The sequence below is a fragment of the Bos mutus genome, chromosome 9 (genome assembly GCF_027580195.1).
Source record: "Bos mutus isolate GX-2022 chromosome 9, NWIPB_WYAK_1.1, whole genome shotgun sequence".
In the NCBI taxonomy this organism is placed as follows: Eukaryota; Metazoa; Chordata; class Mammalia; order Artiodactyla; family Bovidae; genus Bos; species Bos mutus.
In genome coordinates, this window is record NC_091625.1 from 32,055,760 (window position 1) to 32,075,162 (window position 19,403).

Consider the following 19,403-nt stretch of genomic DNA (forward strand, 5'->3'; position numbering starts at 1 on the left):
AAATATGGACTTCCCTGGTGGTCCAGTGGCTAAGACTCTGTGCTCCCAAGGCAGGGGGCTGTGGTTTGATCCCTGGTCAGGGAACTAGATCCCACATGCTACGAGTTCTCATACTGCAGCTAAAGATCCCATGGGCCTCAACTAAGACCTGCCACAGCCAAATCAACAATTTTTAAAAGTAAAATAAAATTCAGAAATAGTTATGAACTGTTTATTAAACAAGCCTTCCCTTGTGGCTCAGAAGGTAAAGGATCTGCCTGCAATGCAGGAGACCTGGGTTCGATCCCTGGGTTGGGAAGATCCCCTGAAGGAGGGAATAGCTATGCTCTCTAGTATTCTTGCCTGGAGAATTCCATGGATAAAGGAGCCTGGTGGGCTAAAGTCCAGGGGGTCTCAAAGAGTTGGACACTTATGTAAATAAGTTCATTTGTACCATTTTTTAAGATTTAACATATGATATATGATATTTGTCTTTGACTTACTTCACGTAATACAATAATCTCCAGGTTCATCCATGTTGCTGTAAATGGCATTATTTCATTCTTTTTCATGACTAGGTAATATTCCACTGTATGTAATATCCCACTCCAACCCTCAATTAAATTCTTAACTTTACATACTGCTGCCTGGGATTAATCTAGGTTTTCTGGAGCCTGAGGTATATATGATTTGGAAAACTTTAGAGAAAAATAAAAACTGCCCCCCCCATTGTTATTATAAATGTTTACTAAATTTTATAACCATGTTGTAACTCATGAGAACCCTTCCTGGATGGAATCATCTGAGCCTGAGTAGCTTCACCATCGATTGGTCTTTACAGCTACCACCACCACTTATTTCTTCTTTCTCCCACCATTTCTAACAGTGTAGAAAGTGTTGAGGGGATTTGCAACCCTCTGAGACATCATTGCAAATACAAATCATATTGGTACATCAGTGTATGGATATTAGCATAAGAAATGTCTAGTTAAGAGAATATCAGAACAGAGATTCTTTGATAAATAACTTTAAATTACTGTAAACCAGAGATAGCTGGGGTTTAAAACATCTAGGTAATAATTCTAGCTTTAACTGGCTTTTAAAATCTGTGCAACTCAACCTTTCTGATGTTCAATATGTGTGAAACAAGAGCCTTGGACTTGGAGTTCTGTCCCAGCTCTGCTGCTTCTGCTGCTAAGTCGCTTCAGTCGTGTCCAACTCTGTGCGACCCCATAGACGGCAGCCCACCAGCCTCCCCCGTCCCTGGGATTCTCCAGGCAAGAACACTGGAGTGGGTTGTCATTTCCTTCTCCAATGCATGAAAGTGAAAAGTCAAAATGAAGTCGCTCAGTCGTGTCCAACTCTTAGCGACCCCATGGACTGCAGCCCACCAAGCTCCTCCGTCCATGGGATTTTCCAGGCAAGAGTACTGGAGTGGGGTGCCATTGCCTTCTCCAGCTCTAGTCCTCACTATTTTTTTACTTCCAGCTCATTCCTCTATGCGCTTTCAGTGACTGTTGCCTGCACCAGCCTCTACCCCTGCTGTGCCCAAGCTCTGCATTACTAAGAGTCCGCTTCTCAGGTATCATTCCCTGGGGCCTGATGCTCGCAGCCTTGGGTTATGACTCCTCCTCAAGGACAAGTTCTATCATGTTGTAGATGACAACCCACCTACACTGATGCTTCTTTTCTGGTCTTCTCTTATAAGCAGTACTTACCTTCTCTCGTTGTATTCAAATTTGATTACTCTCATTACCTCTCCTATTCTGTATTCACTTGCAACTGAGTATCTCCACTTAGATGTCCCATAGGTATGTCAAAGATAATATCTTCTACCCTGAATTTATCACCTTCCCCCACCTCTCCTTTCTACTTTGGTCTCCGTCCCAGGGGGAGCCCTTGACTATTCTCTCCTGCTCAGTCCCAGTGTCCTGTTTTACCTTATGGTTGTTTCAGGTCCATCCATTTTTTATTCTCTCACCTGAATAAGTCCAATAGCCTCCCACTAACTAGCCTCCATGTCTCCCAAGTTGCCCATGTAACCCATTTTCCACAGTCAAAGAATTACATTAATATAGTGCAAATCTGATTATTTTAGTCACCTGTTTAAAGTCTTTCAGTGGCTCTTCATTTCCTTTTGGATAAAGTCCCAACCTCCTCAACAAGGCAAGTAAGTTCTCCTTCATGAACAATCTTGCTATATACTCCGCCTCATATTTTGACATCCCATCAAACTCTTTGCTTCATCCATGCCACACGGCTTGCTGTTCCCTAAGTGGGTTATGCCCTCTCTCGCCCCTGGGGCTTTGCCCTTCCTGTCCTCAGAGCCAGCAGTCCACATCTGCTATCTCTCTTTATCTGAAGAACTCATCCTTCAGGGGTCCATTCAGACATGACCTTTCATGTGTGTGAAGCCTTCTCTGACACTCCAAAGCTGGGATAAGTGCCCCTCTTGTGAGTTCCTTTAATCAGCACTTGCCACACTGTGTTGCGCCTTACTACTTGTCTGTTTTTCCCACTAGACAGATAACTTGTTGAGAGCAGAGACTGATCTTGGTGCTCATTACAGCCTCAGCACCTAAAGCAGCACCTAGCACACAACAGGCTTTTGAGAAATATTTCTGCATAAATCACCTCACGAGAGAAACGTGTACCAAAAAAAGATTTGTTGCCTAACTAGCTTTTCCTGTTTTCTCTCCTAATGCACAACTCCTTCAGTAGATTTTTTAAAAAGTGTGAATCTGGTGATGAGATTGTGAGTGTGTTATATTAGTCTTTATGTGTCTATGTATTCTTTATAATTAAATAGAATTCTATATTAGATGACCTGTTTTATTGTGGTCAGGTAAAACTACTAAATTCACAGAATGACACTGGGTGTCTATGGAGCTAGCTATATTGTATAGTGATGGTGGGAACTCTTGCGATGGGGTTCAGAGTAAATTACCAGTGAGCCAAGTTGCAACCACTAACTCCAAGTTAGGCCAGGAAGAGGTTGATAACTATCTTTTCAGAGGAGGCACTTGACAGATGAACAAGATTGTTGACTCAGCTAAGGTTACACCTTGGTCTTATTTCCAGTCCTGTGTTCTTTCTACTATATTATATAATAAAAACAAAAGCACCTTCTTTGCCCTAGCAAGACTTAGCTACAAAAATTTAGGAAAACTTAGGGAGCACTTGGAGCACATACTTCTGCACAGAATGTAAAGGACATGAGGGTTCTAAATGATTGTGAATCTTCCATGCCTAGAATTTGATGAAATAACCCACCTCCTAATTCTCTTTAATTTCATTTAATCATTAGAGCTTAAGAAGGGAGCAACATTTGCATAATATTTGTTTCTGGCCAGCTGCTCCATTCAGAACCTTGGAACTAGACAACTTATTTTATGAAAGTTCTATTAGGGGGAGGGCTGAGTACCTAGCATCTGGGGGAAAAGGAAGCCAATGTCAAGCTTCTTTTCTGGAATTCTAACAGTTCCAGAAGTATTTCAAGATCTTAAGCCACCTTCACCTTGTAGGCTTCGATTTTGTCACAAATACTTTGTTAATACGGCCCCAGTTGGATTTGTTAACAATCTCAGATCTAAATGGTCCTTAGTTGCACGCTGGGTTTCCCTGGTGGCTCAGATGGTAAAGAATCTGCCTGCAAAGCAGGAGACCCGGGGCTCAATTCCCAGGGGTTGGGAAGATTCTCTGGAGAAAGGAATGGCTACCCACTGCAATATTCTTGCCTGGAGAATCCCATGGACAGAGGAGCCTGGCAGGCTACTGTCCATGGGATCCCAAAGAGTTGGACACGACTGAACACTCAATATGCCAGCAAATTTGGAAAACTCAGCAGTGGCCACAGGACTGGAAATGGTCAGTTTTCATTCCAATCCCAAAGAAAGGCAATGCCAAAGAATGCTCAAACTACTGCACAATTGCACTCATCTCACATGCTAGTAAAGTAATGCTTAAAATTCTCCAAGCCAGGCTTCAGCAATATGTGAACCGTGTCCAGATGTTCAAGCTGGTTTTAGAAAAGGCAGAGGAACCAGAGATCAAATTGCCAATATCCGCTGGATCATGGAAAAAGCAAGAGAGTTCCAGAAAAACATCTATTTCTGCTTTATTGACTATGCCAAAGCCTTTGTGTGGATCACAACAAACTGTGGAAAATTCTTCAAGAGATGGGTATACCAGACCACCTGACCTGCCTCTTGAGAAACCTGTATGAAGGTCAGGAAGCAACAGTTGGAACTGGACATGGAACAACAGACTGGTTCCAAACTGGGAAAGGAGTACGTCAAGGCTGTATATTGTCACCCTGCTTATTTAACTTATATGCAGAGTACATCATGAGAAACACTGGGCTGGAAGAAGCACAAGCTAGAATCAAGATTGCCCGGAGAAATATCAATAACCTCAGATGTGCAGATTATACCACCCTTATGGCAGAAAGTGAAGAGGAACTAATAAAACCTCTTGATGAAAGTGAAAGAGGAGAGTGAAAAAGTTGGCTTAAAGCTCAATATTCAGAAAACTAAGATCATGGCATCCGGTCCCATCACTTCATGGGAAATAGATGGGGAAACAGTGGAAACAGTGTCAGACTTTATTTTTTGGGCTCCAAAATCACTGCAGATGGTGATTGCAGCCATGAAATTAAAAGACACTCCTTGGAAGGAAACTTATGACCAACCTAGACAGCATATTCAAAAGCAGAGACATTACTTTGCCAACAAAGGTCCATCTAGTCAAGGCTATGGTTTTTCCAGTAGTCATGTATAGATGTGAGAGCTGGACTATAAAGAAAACTGAGCGCCGAAGAATTGATGCTTTTGAATTGTGACATTGGATAAGACTTTTGAGAGTCCTGTGGACTGCAAGGAGATCCAAGCAGTCCATCCTAAAGGAGATTAGTCCTGTGTGTTCATTGAAGGACTGATATTGAAGCTGAAACTCCAATACTTTGACTACCTGATGCGAAGAACTGACTCATTGGAAAATACCCTGATACTGGGGAAGATTGAAGGCAGGAGGAGAAGGGGACGACAGAGGATGAGATGGTTGGATGGCATCACCGACTCGATGGACATGAGTTTGGGTAAACTCCGGGAGTTGGTGATGGACAAGGGAGGCCTGGCTTGCTGCAGCCCATGGGGTTGCAAAGAGTCGGACATGACTGAGCGACTGAACTGAACTGAGCAACAAATACTAAGTTTCATACTAAAGAGAAATTACATGTTATAACAGGAGGGGATTCAGTCTGGCAAAAGTGCATGAGAACAGATTTTTTAAATAGGTAGAATTCTGTATTTTAAAAACTTGTGTTAAGAATGCCCTAAAACGACTGATTTACTTCAACACAGGACACACTTAAAAGGTTTGTTTTGATCTGCAGTAGAGATGTTAGGAGATAATTAGTAGGAAATAATACATTTAGTGGGCTTCTCTGGTGGCTTAGTGGTAAAGAATCCACCTGCCAACGCAGGAGAGGTGGGTTCTATCCCTGGGTTCCAAAGATCCCCTGGAGAAGGAAATGGCAACCTACTCCAGTATTCTTGCTTGGGAAATCCCATGGACAGAGGAGGATTACAGTCCATAGGGTCGCAAAAGTGTCCGTCAGGACTGCGTGACTAAAGGACAACAACACATTTGGTAAGGTGAAATGCACAAGTAATGAACATTTTGGCCCAGCCTCAAGTCCTTAAGGAGCTGACATCTTGTTCCAGCTTTTGTTTTTCTCTTTACTTGCAGCCAAGTAGATTTCATATATAATTGTCTGGAGCTCCATTAGACTGGGGAAGTGTGGTGATGCAATGCTATACCAATTGATGAGGTGTGTCCTCTCCACTCATAGACACTAGGTGTTGAATGAAGGCCAGTGCCTGGCACGTAGTAGGTCAGCCTAAGACCCTGTAACAATCATATTGGTGTGAGTTCGGAAGCACAGGTCTGGGTCGGGGGTATTGGATTTCCCACGACTTCATCATGCACGTCTCTGGTGCTGAGGCCATGGTTAGGAGCGAGCTGGATGTGAGTTTGCCGCTCTTCTTGGGGAAGAGCCACTTGGGCCCAGGGCACGCGATGATGCACGTGGAAAGGCTGGGTAAGTCTGCACGCGTTCGGCACACCGAAGGTCACCACGGCCCCGTCTTCTCTGGCCCGCGCGGCACACGGGACTTACCTCAGGCGGGCGGCAGCTGGGGCGGGGTGGAGATCGGCCCCAGCTGCGGGGGAAACACTGGCTGCCGGCGCGGCGAAAGGCGCCCGCACCTGCTGCGAGGCTGCGGGGCCCGCGGCGGCGCGGGGCGGAGCTTGGCTGCGGGGAAATGACGTCGCCGCCCCGCGCGCTCCGCGGGCCGCGCGCCCTGGTAACGGCGGCTCCGCGGCTCCCGCGGCTTCCTCCGTGTCCCCGCCTCCCCCCGCAGGAGCCCGCCCTGGCTCCTCCTCCCTCCGCAAGCCCCGCGGCGGCCGTCTCGCTGGGTCCCGGGTCCCAGTGGGAGCGGAACCTGCGGGGCCACGCTGCCCGCGTCGCTCCCGCCTGGAGCGAGCTGAAGAGCGGGCGAGAGCTGATCGGGCCCCGCCGGGCCGCCTCCGGACCCGGGCATCTGCCCCGCGCCCGAGTCGCCCGCGGCTTCGGGCCGGCGGGGCCGCCCCCGTCCCTGGACGGCGGTGACCAGGAGATCGCGGGCGGGTGGGTGCGGGCGGCCGCGGCCGGCGGTCGTGGCCGGGTGTCGGGTCCGGAAGCGGCCGCCCGGGCTCCTGCGTCCCAGTAGCCGAGGCTCGGCGGGCCGCCCCCCGAGTGCGGGCACCCGCGCCCCGGCCGGGGTCTGCCGGGAAGATGGCGACCCCGGGCATGAGCTGGCAGCAGCACTATTACGGCGGCTCGGCGGCCAAATTCGTCCCCTCGCCGGCCGCCGGGCAGCAGGCGGGGCACTGCATGGACTACAGCCAGGACATGCACCTGAAAATGAGCAAGAAGATCGCCCAGCTCACCAAGGTATGGGCGCGGCCGCGGGTGGACAAGGCGGAGACCCTGTGCGCGGCAGCGCGGGGCCCACCTGCCCGCCTGGGAGGCTGCGCGCCCCGCGCCTGGGGCGAGTTGTAAGGGGGCTGTTCTGGAAACCACGGCCAGAGACTTAGCTCCTAGAACCGTTCAAACTTCGGTGCAATGCCGGTGATGTTAATGAAAGCTAAACTAAACCCGACGGCACGGCTGGGTTTATGGGGCTTTGCACCCTGCTATCCTGGGATAAGCCAGCACGGAACAAATTAGGATCTCCTTCTTTAACTGCAGAATGAGAAATCACTTTACTTTTGCTCTCGTGCATGTGCCAAGGCTCCACGAGGCTTTACACTACTGTACTGTATGAAGCACAGTACCGTATTTACCCAACATGACCTCGAGTCTTCGAAATTCGTCAGTATCTTTTATTGGTTACGTCGTTAAGGGGGGAACATACCTTGCGTGTCATTTTCGGGATTTAATGAGTCATTCCTTATACCGATAGAAAGTCAAAGCTTTTCAGATGCATCATGTATCTGCATTGAGTTAAATGGTTCAGTTTATCAGAAGATAGTTTTCAAAAAGCAAATAACACCGGTAGATTTGGCCAATTGCAGTTTGGGGTCGTCCTTGGCTGGTGAGTTTTTTCCTAGTTGAGTAAAGGTTGTTAATGAGAAACGTTGGTTTCTGTGGAGCAGAAGCAATTTAGATTAATTACATTGCTCTGTTTAGATCTCATGATAAGTTTTTCAATGTCCATCAGGTGAGAAGTGATCCCTATCCGTGGTTTCTGGAAGCTAGTAGAAGTGATGGACCTCAGTTTAGTGTTTAAGCGGAGTTGGCTAACCACTTGTTAGGAGCGTTGATATGTGAAGAGAGGTGGAAATGGTGGGGTTTGCTGCTAGAAAATCTCTAAAGTCTGATTCAACTCCAAAATTCTCATTATATAATTCCATTACTAGTTGGCACTTTTGAGAGGGTGAAGTAAGACAGTTGAAAGAAAAGGAAAGAAGGAAATGGAAATTAAAATGGATGACAATAAGGTAAAAATATTTTGGTGAAGAAATGTGATTGAGAGTAGAAAGAAGAATAATGGGAAGGACTAAAGCATGAGAGATCAAATGGAAGAGCAAAGAGAAAGGTACAACTGCCTAATTGTAAAACTCACCCATGAAAAGAGCAAGGCAACATCTGGGGAAGTTTTGTTTGTTGGTATTTGGTTTTTGTTTTATGTCAGCACCATTTCAGAGGTTGCTGTGTGTCCAGTTTTTACTGTTTTCTGTTGTAACTGAGGATTCCCAGATTCAGAAAAGGAAAGACCCAGGAAGGAAAAAGTAGTATTCCATCAGGGCATTTACACATTTGGGAGCTAAAAGCTAGGCTTCCTGAAATCATGTTTGGTCTTTAGAATACTTCCGGTCCAGATACATACATATTTATTCCGATTTTCTCTTATTGTGTGTTCAAAATAGCCATTATTTTTATTTTAGATTGTAACTGTCTGGGGCCCTGCTGTAAGTCATAGAAACATTCAGGAAGTTGGTAGTGGAACTGTGTACGGTTTAACAAAAGTAGTTTCTTTTCTCTCTAGCAAACTACTTTTCTTTTTACTTAGGCTTTTTTAATTTCCTGTTCTTTTATCAGGAAAAAAAAATCACAACTGTGAAAGGTGGGAGTATTAATAGAAGTTCTTTGCACTCCCCACCTCAGATCTAACGAAGCAGGAGGCTGCCCGCTGCCAGTGCTCACAGCACTGCTTGAGTGCTACATCTAATCTTTACTGAGTATCACAGGGACTGTCTGATTTAGTGTTTACACTTACAGTCTCTAAACACTCGGGCCGCCCTCTGTGCTCAGGGCCTGAGACATTTAATCTCTTCTACTAGAGTTTCTCAGCCTTGGCACTGCTGACACTTTAGACTGAATAATTCCTTGCTGGGAGTAGGCAGGGCTGTACTGTGTATTATACAGGAAGATACCGTCCCTGGTGCTACCCGGTAGGTGTAGTCCCCCCACATGCACACACAATAGCGGCAATAAACTTGTGTCTAAGCATTGCCAAATGTTCCTGGGGGAGAGGTGGGCAGGGATCATCCCGGGTGGAGAACCGCTGATTGACACTGAAATATCCCACTTGGGTCTCTTCACCTCTATTTCTAAAACAAGACAGGAGAATGAAGCAGCCTGATTATAGGACTCTTTCAGTCAACACCCTTCAGTTTCTGAAACATACACTTAAGACCTGCTGCCTTTATATACCAGTTTGGAAACTGTCGATTTTATAGTCAAATACACTTATTGTGGGCTTCCCTGGTGGCTCAGATGGTAAAGAATCTGCCTGCAATGCAGGAGACCCAGGTTCAATCCCTAGGTTGGGAAGATCCCCTGGAGAAGAGAATGGCAACCTACTCCAGTATTCTTACCTAGAGAATTCCATGGAAAGAGGAGCCCAAATCTTATGACTGTGGGCTTCCCTGATAACTCAGTTGGTAAAGAATCCACTTGCAATGCAGGAGATCCCTGGTCGGGAAGATCCCCTGAAGAAGGAAATGGGCAACCCACTCCAGTATTCTTGCCTGGAGAATCCCATGGACGGAGGAGCCTGGTGGGCTACAGTCCACAAAGAGTCGGATACGACTGAGCGACTTCACTTTCTTTCTTTTACACTTACTGTAAATTCCATAAGAATGATGAGTAATACATCAACTTTTACTAAACTAGGAAAAAGCTCACCAGAAAAGGATGATTCTAAACTACAGTTGGCCAAATCCTTGGTCATATTTGCTCTTTGAAAACTTATAGATTGAGCCATTTAACTAAATGCAGATACATAATTCATCTAAAAAGCCTTGTTTGACATTTTGTCAGGATAAGGAATGACTCATTAAATCCCCAAAATGGCATGCAAGGTATGTTTTACCTTCCTATCAAATACATAAATATTATTGGTGTCTGCTATAAGTTTACTAAGACAATCACATCAATAGAGGTATATGTTAATAGAACTATGGTGAACTGACCTGACAATAGCTTATATTTCAGAATTAGACATTATAAAGATAACCATTAAAATAGGGTTTCATTTCTTTTGGAAATGAGTCAACAGAACTTACCTCTTCAGCCTTATTGTTAGCATGGCTTGGGAATCTGACATACTGTCTTGAGTTGAAATGCCTATTCTACCATTTACTAGCAGTATGACCTTGGGCAAGTCATTAACTTCTGGGCTTTAGTTTTTTAATCTTTAAAAGAGAGATGATGATACTGTAACTAAGATAGTAGGCCCTTAATTCAGGCTGTCACTGAAAAGACAAATATACCAGTAAACAAAGTATTAGTAAAATACTGGCTAATATACTTTTTAAATGCTATTTCTTTTAAAAATAAATCATCCTGCATTAATGGCATTGTGTGATACTATATTTCTTTGTGGGTTTTCTGCTCAGCTCTTTAAATGTATATAGTAATTTTTCTAGTATTTGCATATCAGAGCTTAAAATATTCACATTTGCTCTCTGTTTTTGTAGTACAGTGTTAAAAATACAATATGCATTTTTCAGAGATTTGGCTGACAACAAAAGAAGGATGAAAGTAATCTACATTATAACACTACACATAGTAACATACATTTAACTAACCAAAAAGTCTCTAAACACATCTGAACAGAATTTTTTCAGATTCTGTTTTCTAAGAACCTAACCTCGCCATCACATGGAAAGAACACAGCAGTTCTTTAAGCATCTTTTATGTAAGGGCACTTCGCTACGTGTTAGAGATGCATCAGGGAACAAGACAGTCTCTGCTTTTTAAAGTGAGTCTATTCTATTTTGGTTGCTCATGCCAAATTTTAAAAGTACTATTAGATTCCTGAGTCCTGTTGTGGCAGGTTTCTGAAATTGTTAATGACTGAGCCATCTCAAGATAGAGAAGCTGGATGGGCTGAGTTATGTTTTATAAGATCACATTTGTGTACTTCTCTGCTCTCCCCCTTGTCGACTCTTTAGTGCGTTTGGTTGAAAAGCAGGGCTTGTGGGATGAAATTCTAAAATGGCTTTATTTTTGTCATTCACTGTCCCTTTCAGTTTATGGATAAACTTGACTTTTCTGGTTGCTTTGAGATAATGCAAATTGTCCTCCAGTGACTAAGTCACAAAAATCTCAATTTGGTTATTAAAAAATGTCTAGTGCCAACAAATTAAAGCCCCAAACTGAACCTGAATTAAAGGTGAAGCTTCTCCCCCATGCCCACTTCCTAGCTCTGCCCATTGCAAGGGGGAAGATAATAATCGAGGATTTTTTTTCCTTCTGACTGGGCTTTTCTGTTTCTCCTTTGTCTTGCCAGTCCTTGTTTCTCATCCCTCCCAAGCTGGACAAGGAAGAAGGGAAGAGAGGAAAGAGGAGCAGCAACTCACTCACTCGTGCTTGAGTAGTACCTGGTGATTTAACTTCAGTGCTGTTGTAGACTTGGCGGGTGTTGAAAGTTCTTTCTTTTGCCTGTGGATCCTCTGCCTCCCATGGCAGCTGCTCGCCTCCCATTGTTTGACAGTGAGAATGCATCTATATTCTGGCTGATTTTTTATGTCCTCAGCTTCTTGGATTGGCAGGACCATCATGTTCATTTTGCTGAGATCAGTTCAAGCTCCGGGTCACCCCCTGGGTTGGACCCAGATGACATCACCCCATCTTGCTCTCTCTCTGTCTCATAGGACCCACACTGGTCCATAAGCATCATTCATTGTTTGTCCAGAGGGACTCTGGAGGTGGTCCCAATTCAGCCGTCTCTCTTTTGTTCTCATGTGCCTCTTCATCCAGCTTCTTACCCTTTGGAATTTCCAGGGATGAATCAGGTGCCAGTTCAGTATGTTGTTCAAAGTGCTTAAGACACATATCAAGCTCTTCAAGTAGTCCCATCAAAGCCTTTTCCTCTAGGCTTTAGGTGAGAGGCAGGCATCCATCTCCTCCCCTCTCCATAAGTGCAGGCAAGGGCACTTGTTCCTGTCCCTAGCTCCCCTGGAGGAACTCTTCTCCAGCCCCCACCCGTACTTCCCATGAAGCTTCTCTCACTAGTGTTGAGGGTAGGAGGGAGCACATCTCAACCCTTTACACTGCCTCCTTTGGAAATATTGAGAAGGTTCTGGCACCTGCTTTGGAATGTCAGTTGTCTATGGTTCTCAGCAGAAACTTCCCTTTTAATATCCTGTCGTTTTAGCTGCCCATCCAGCACTTTTTTGGTTGATTGCACTTTTGATGGAGTTTAGTTCAGTTATCAGTTACAGACCTCCTAGTATAAGGTTGGGTATAAGGTTCCAAAGAGCAGGAACAGTTACTTTGTGTTTTCTGTGTTCAGCATCAAATCCTTCTTAAAAGTCTTCTTTTAATACTCAACTTATGTCTCTCCTCCTGAGAACTGCCCTGAGCAACCTGGACCTTTTTAGGTTTGCCTTGCTCTGAATTACTCTTAACATTTATTTTCCTTACTTCTCATTCGATACTTAATAATACAAATTTGCAAACAATTTATTTTTGTTTCTCTTATTTGACTGTAAGCTCCTCAGCTGTAGAGACTGTTCATCTCATGTAACCTTAATATGAATCCTTTGCACATAATATAAAAGCTTAATAAATATTCACTGAAGATAGTGATGTGCCAAGAAATGTTGTTATATAGTAGGGAAAGTCAGTAAATATTTTTGAATTGTATCTATTCCTCTTGTGGATTAATGCTAGATCATTTCAGCAGAGTTAAAATTTCTCTTAAACTATTTATTTATTTGGCTTCCCCTTAAACTGCTTCTAAAAGCTATATAATTTTATTATTTTTGATGCAAGAATAAAAATGTAAAGCATGCTATCTAAAATATAAATATTATCATTTCAAAAGCAAGGATTGATATATCAAATTCTTAGCAAATATGGAAAAACAGTCTTTTGATCATTTAATACTAACTCTGCTTTTACTATATTCACAACCTGAATATGTTCATACAATACCAAAACCAGTGACATTTTCAAACAATTCTGTTTTCTTTGTTAAATACTTATTTCTCACTAGTTTGTCTATTTGAATTACCTTAGATCATGTTTCATAATAGTCTTTGGTTTGGATTATGACTTGGATTGTTTCAGCTTCAGTTCAGTTCAGTTGCTCAGTCTGACTCTTTGCGACCCCGTGGACTGCAGCACGCCAGGCCTCCCTGTCCATCACCAACTCCCAGAGCTTGCTCAAACTCATGTGCATCAAGTTGGTGATACCATCAACCATCTCATCCTCTGTCTCCCACTTCTCCTCCTGCCTGCAGTCTTTTCCAGCATCAGGGTCTTCTCCAGTGAATCAGTTCTTCACATCAGGTGGCCAAAGTATTGGAGCTGCAGCTTCAGCATCAGTCCTTCCAGTGAATATTCAGGACTGATTTCCTTTAGGATAGACTGGTTTGACCCCTTTCGCTCGAAAGGACTCTCAAGAGTCTTCTCCAACACCACAGTTCAGAAGCGTCAATTCTTTGGCTCTCAGTTTTATGGTCCAACTCTCACATCTGCACATGACTACTGAAAAAACCATAGCTTTGACTAGATGGACCTTTGTTGGCAAAGTCACGTCTCTGCTTTTTAATATGCTGTCTAGGTTGGTTATAGCTTTTCTTCCAACGAGCAAGCATCCTTTAATTTCATGGCTGCAGTTACCATCTGCAGTGATTTTGGAGCCCAAGAAAATAAAGTCTGTCACTGTTTCCATTGTTTCCCCATCTATTTGCCATGAAGTGATGGGACCAGATGCCATGATCTTAGTTTTTTGAATGTTGAATTTTAAGCCAGCTTTTTCAGTCTCCTCTTTCACCTTCATCAAGAGGCTCTTTAGTTCTTCACTTTCTGCCATAAGGGTGGTGTCATCTGTATATCTGAGGTTATTGATATTTCTTCCAGCAATCTTGGTTCCAGCTTATGCTTCGTCTACCCTGGCATTGCACATGATCAGCTTGATACATGCCAAATGTAGCATCTTTTTTTCCCCTCGTTTGTTACATTGCAGCTTTGCCATTCTACTATGCATTAGCTTAGATGTAATCTTTTAGTCATACCAGAGTGGTTTGAATTAATTACTAATGGGCACAAAAGCATGATATGCCATTAACATTAATCGATTGTCTAAAAAGTTATAAAGGGACTGCCTTTAGAGTTAAAAGGTTTTTCTTCTATAGAAGAAACCATAGATTCTTACCAGACTAACCCTCTCATTTTATAGATATGGAAGTTGAGGGCCTCAAGTCATTTGAAGATTATACAGCTCGTTATAGGTAGATTTTGGATTGGAACCCAGGTCTCTGGAATGGTCTAGGATATGGGCAGCCGCACTCTCAGGGCTCCTATTGTGTATGCCTTCCTTCTACCTGATGTTACCCACTCAGTTCCTCAGAAGCCACGGAGCTGTTTTTCCCCACTTTGGAACCAGGTTTTGCTTACCATTTGCATCACAGCCCTGGTGAGAGTGAAGCCAACGAGCCTCTCCCTTTCAGTGCACAGTTTCTGGACATGTGGGTTGTACAGTTTGTAAACATGGCTTTGGTAAATTTGGAACAGCTATTTTTCCTTTTTTGTATTCCCAGATAAATGTCATAATATTTTCATGTTTTATTAACAGCTTTAGTCATTCCAGACTTAAAAGCTATTTTAATTATGTTGATTTAGATACTGTCATACTTGGTGTCAAAGTTACTACTATGTTGTTGTTGTAAATATTTATCCTCTGACTGCTTGCTTTCTTAACTGGATTATTGCCTGTGGTCCCATTTCTGAGGGCAATAAGTTGAAAGTTTTCCAGTTTTTCTTCTCCCACCCCCACCTGTTTTGTTTATGAAAATCTTTTGCTGTCTAATTTCCAACCCCTTAAAAAGTAGTATGAAGGATAAGAGTTTGGCAAATGTGACTGAAACAATTTATTTTAATTAATAAGTAATTTCTTATTGTTGTTGTTCAGTCAGTCAGTCGTGTCTGACTCTTTGTGACCCCATGGACTGTAGCACGCCAGGCTTCCCTGTTCTTCATTGTCTCCCAGAGTTTGCTCAAACGCATGTCCATTGAGTAGATGATGTTATTTAACCATCTCATCCTCTGTCTCCCCCTTCTCCTCCTGCCCTAAACCTTTCCCAGCCTCAGGGTGTTTTCCAATGAGTCGGCTCATCTGATCAGGTGGCCAAAGTATTGGAGCTGCAGCTTCAGCATCAGTCTTTCCAATGAATATTCAGGACTGATCTCCTTTAGGATGGACTGGTTGGATCTCCTTGCAGTCCAAGGGACTCTCAAGAGTCTTCTCCAACACTACAGTTCGAAAGCATCCATTCTTTAGCACTCAGCCTTCTTTATGGTCCAACTCTCACATCCATACATGACCACTGGAAAAACCATAGCCTTGACTAGACAGACCTTTGTTGACAAAGTGATGTCTCTGCTTTTAATATGATGTCTAGATTTGTCATAGCTTTTCTTTCAAGGAGTAAGCGTCTTTTAATTTCATGGCTGCAGTCACCATCTGCAGTGATTTTGGAGCCCAAGAAGATAAAGTCTGTCACTGTTTCCATTGTTTCCCCATCTATTTGCCATGAAGTGATGGGACCAGATGCCATGATCTTAGTTTTTTCAATGTTGAATTTTAAGCCAGCTTTTTCACTCTCCTCCTTCACTTTCATCAAGAGGCTCTTTAGTTCCTCCTTGCTTTCTGCCATAAAGGTGGTGTCATTTGCATATCTGAGGTTATTGATATTTCTCCCTGCAATCTTAATTCCAGCTTGTGCTTCATCCAGCCTGGTATTTCGAATGATGTACTCTGCATAGAAATTAAATACGAAGGGTGACTATATACAGCCTTGACATACTCCTTTCCCAACTTTGAGTCAGTCCGTTGTTCCATGTCCGGTTCTGTTACTTCTTGACCTGTGTACAGGTTTCTCAGGAGGCAGGTAAGATGGTCTAGGTATGCCCATCTCTTTAAGAATTTTCCACAGTTTGTTGTGGTCCACACAGTCAAAGACTTTAGTGTAGTCAATGAAGCAGAAGTAGATGTTTTTCTGGAATTTTCTTGCTTTTTCTATGATCCAACAGATGTTGGCAATTTGATTCTGGTTCCTCTGCCTTTTCTGAATCCAGCTTGTACATCTGGAATTTCTTGGTTCATGTACTGTTGAAAACTAGCTTGAAGGATTTTGAGCGTTACCTTGCTAGCAGGTGAAATGAATGCAATTGTATGGTAGTTTGAACATTTTTTGGCATTGTCCTTCTTTGGGATTAGGATGAAAACGGACCCTTTCGAGTCCTGTGGCCTCTGTTGACTTCTTCAAACGTGCTGCCATGTTGAGTGCAGCATTTTAACATCATCTTCTTTTAAGATTTGAAATAGTTAAACTGGAATTCCATCACCTCCACTGCTGCTGCTGCTAAGTCACTTCAGTTGTGTCCGACTCTGTGCGACCCCATAGACAGCAGCCCACCAGGCTCCCCCGTCCCCAGGATTCTCCAGGCAAGAACACTGGAGTGGGTTGCCATTTCCTTCTCCAGTGCGTGAAAGTGAAAAGTGAAAGTGAAGTCGCTCAGTCGTGTCTGACTCTTAGCAACCCCATGGATTGCAGCTCACCAGGCTCCTCCATCCATGGGATTTTCCAGGCAAGAGTACTGGAGTGGGGTGCCATTGCCTTCTCCGATCACCTCCACTAGCTTTGTAGTAATGCTTGCTAAGACCCACTTGACTTCACATTCCAAGATGGCTGGCTCTAGGTGAGTGACCACATGATCATGGTTATCTGGATCATTAGGAACTTTTTTGTACAGTTCTTCTGTGTATTCTTGCCACCGCTTCTTAATCTCTTCTACTTCTGTTAGGTCCTTGCTGTTTCTGTCCTTTATTGTGCCCATCTTTGCATAAAATGTTCCCTTGGAACCTCTGATTTTTTGGAAGAGATGTCTAGTCTTTCCCATTCTGTTGCGTTTTCTCCATTTCTTTGCACTGTTCACTTAAGGCTTTCTTATCTCTCCCTGCTATTCTCTGGAACTCTGCATTCAGTTGGGTATATCTTTCCCTTTCTCCTTTGCCTTTGGCTTCTCTTCTTTTCTTAGCTATTTGTAAGGAATCCTCAGACAAACACTTGGCCTTCTTGAATTTCTTTTTCTTGGGGATGGTTTTGGTCACCACCTCCTGTACAGTGTTACAAATCTCCATCCATAGTTCTTCAGGCATTCTGTCTACCAGATCTAATCCCTTGAATCTATTCATCACTTCCACTGTATGATCATAAGGGATTTGATTTAGGTCATATCTGAACGGCCTAGTGGTTTTCCCTACTTTCTTCAGTATGAGCCTGAATTTTGCAATAAAGAGCTGATGGTCTGAGCCACAGTCAGCTCCCAGTCTTGTTTTTGCTGACTGTATAGAGATTCTCCATCTTCAGCTGCAAAGAATATAATCAGTCTGATTTCAGTATTGACCGTCTGGTGATGTCCATGTGTAGAGTTGTCTCTTGTGTTGTTGGAGGAGTGTGTTTGATATGACCAGTGCAGTCTCTTCCCAAAACTCTTTTAGCCTTTGTCCTGCTTCATTTTGTACTCCAAGGCTAAGCTTGCCTGTTACTCCAAGTATCTCTTGACTTCCTACTGTTGCATTTCAACCCCTTAAGATGAAAAGGACATCTTTTTTTTGGTATTAACTCTAGAAGGTCTTGTAGGTCTTCATAGAATTGTTCAACTTTAGCTTCTTTGGCATCAGTCATTGGGGGTATAGACTTGATTACTGTGATGTTGAATGATTTGCCTTGGAAACAAACTAAGATCATTCTGTCATTTTTGAGATTGTACCCAACTAGTGCATTTCAGACTATCTTGTTGACTTTGAGGGCTACTCTATTTCTTCTAAGGGACTTTTGCTCACAGTAGTAGGTATGATCATTAAATTTACCTATTCTGGTCCATTTTAAGTCCCTGATTCCTAAAATGTCGATGTTCATGCTTGCCATCTCCTGTTTGACCACATCCAATTTATCATGATTCATGGACCTAACATTCCAGGTTCCTATGCAATATTGTTTTCTTACAGCATCGGACTTTAGTTTCACCGCCAGACACATCCACAGTTGGGCATCCTTTCCACTTTGGCTCAGCCTCTTCATTCTTTCTGGAGCTGTTTCTCTGCTCTCCTAGTAGCATATTGGACACCGACTGACCTGAAAGACCATCTTTCAGTGTCATATCTTTTTGCCTTTTCATACTATTCATGGGGTTCTCAAGGCAAGAATACTGAAGTGGTTTTCGATTCCCTTCTCCAATGGACCACTGTTTGTGAGGCCCTGACTAGCAGGGACATGCCCTTCAGCTGCTCCACGTAGCTGTAGGACATGCCCGGCGCCCTGGTTGTCCCACTGCTGGTCCTCTTGAGTGTGTGAACCTTCACCAGCCACTGGGTGTCGGTCAGCACGGCACCTGGGGGCCTGGGCAAAGGCCCTGCTGGAGTTGTTGGCTGGAGCTGATGGATGATGACGGATGGCTAGGAGTGGAGGGCTCCTGGCCTTTCTGCTGCCGCCGGCCACCCCGGGCCAATCCGCCGCCCAGGAGCTTCAAGGAGCGAGGAGATGAGAATGGAGTAGCCTGGATTTCTGTAAAGCCAGTTAACTTCCAAATGACAATAGAAAGTGATAGAGGTGGGGTGAACTGGTAAAGTACTGTTGTTACTCTGCCCCTTCAGTTTATCTTATGAGATTACAAATCTTTTTTATCTGTAAGCAATTAAACTTGAGTATTATGCTGTGAAAATGGGGTTGATGGGAAAAATAGAAATTCTTAATGCCATACCTGTTTTTTCACCAGCGGAAGTTTCTATCCTTTAGGCTACTTTTGAATGAAAAGAGCAATAAATCTACTGGAATTGGTGTCCCCTAGTCCTTTTGAGCAATGGCACCCCACTCCAGTACTCTTGCCCGGAAAATCCCATGGACGGAGGAGCCTGGTAGGCTGCAATCCATGGGGTCGCTGAGGGTCGGACACGACTGAGCGACTTCACTTTCACTTTTCACTTTCATGCATTGGAGAAGGAAATGGCAACCCACTCCAGTGTTCTTGCCTGGAGAATCCCAGGGACGGGGGAGCCTGGTGGGCTGCCGTCTATGGGGTCGCACAGAGTCGGACACGACTGAAGCAACTTAGCAGTAGCAGCAGCAGTCCTTTTGAGGAGAGAAGAGAGAAAATTGCCAACTGAATTCAATTTTTTTTTTCATTTTGTAAATAAAAACAGTTTTATAAATGTGTGGAGGAAATACTACTTTTGGGTATGGTGTGAGCCATAAAGGTTTTTTGCTGTATATATATATTTTTTAGATTGACCTCATAGCTTAATGATCCTTTAAAATATTTTGGAAAGTAGTCTCTGACTGCCAATCAATTACTATATAAA

At 43.7% G+C, this 19,403-nt stretch overlaps 1 protein-coding gene across 5 annotated transcripts in view; it reads left to right on the forward strand.

The window, feature by feature from the left end:
- Positions 1–6,802: 6,802 nt before the first annotated feature.
- Positions 6,803–19,403, forward strand: part of FAM184A (family with sequence similarity 184 member A) — a 123,422-nt gene continuing 110,821 nt past the window's right edge. For all 5 annotated transcript variants that reach the window (XM_070376355.1, XM_070376357.1, XM_070376356.1 and 2 more), the window contains exon 1: positions 6,803–6,973. In XM_070376355.1, the coding sequence (XP_070232456.1) occupies positions 6,815–6,973 (159 nt within the window). In that variant the 5' untranslated portion in view covers positions 6,803–6,814. The remainder of the gene's footprint in view (positions 6,974–19,403) is intronic.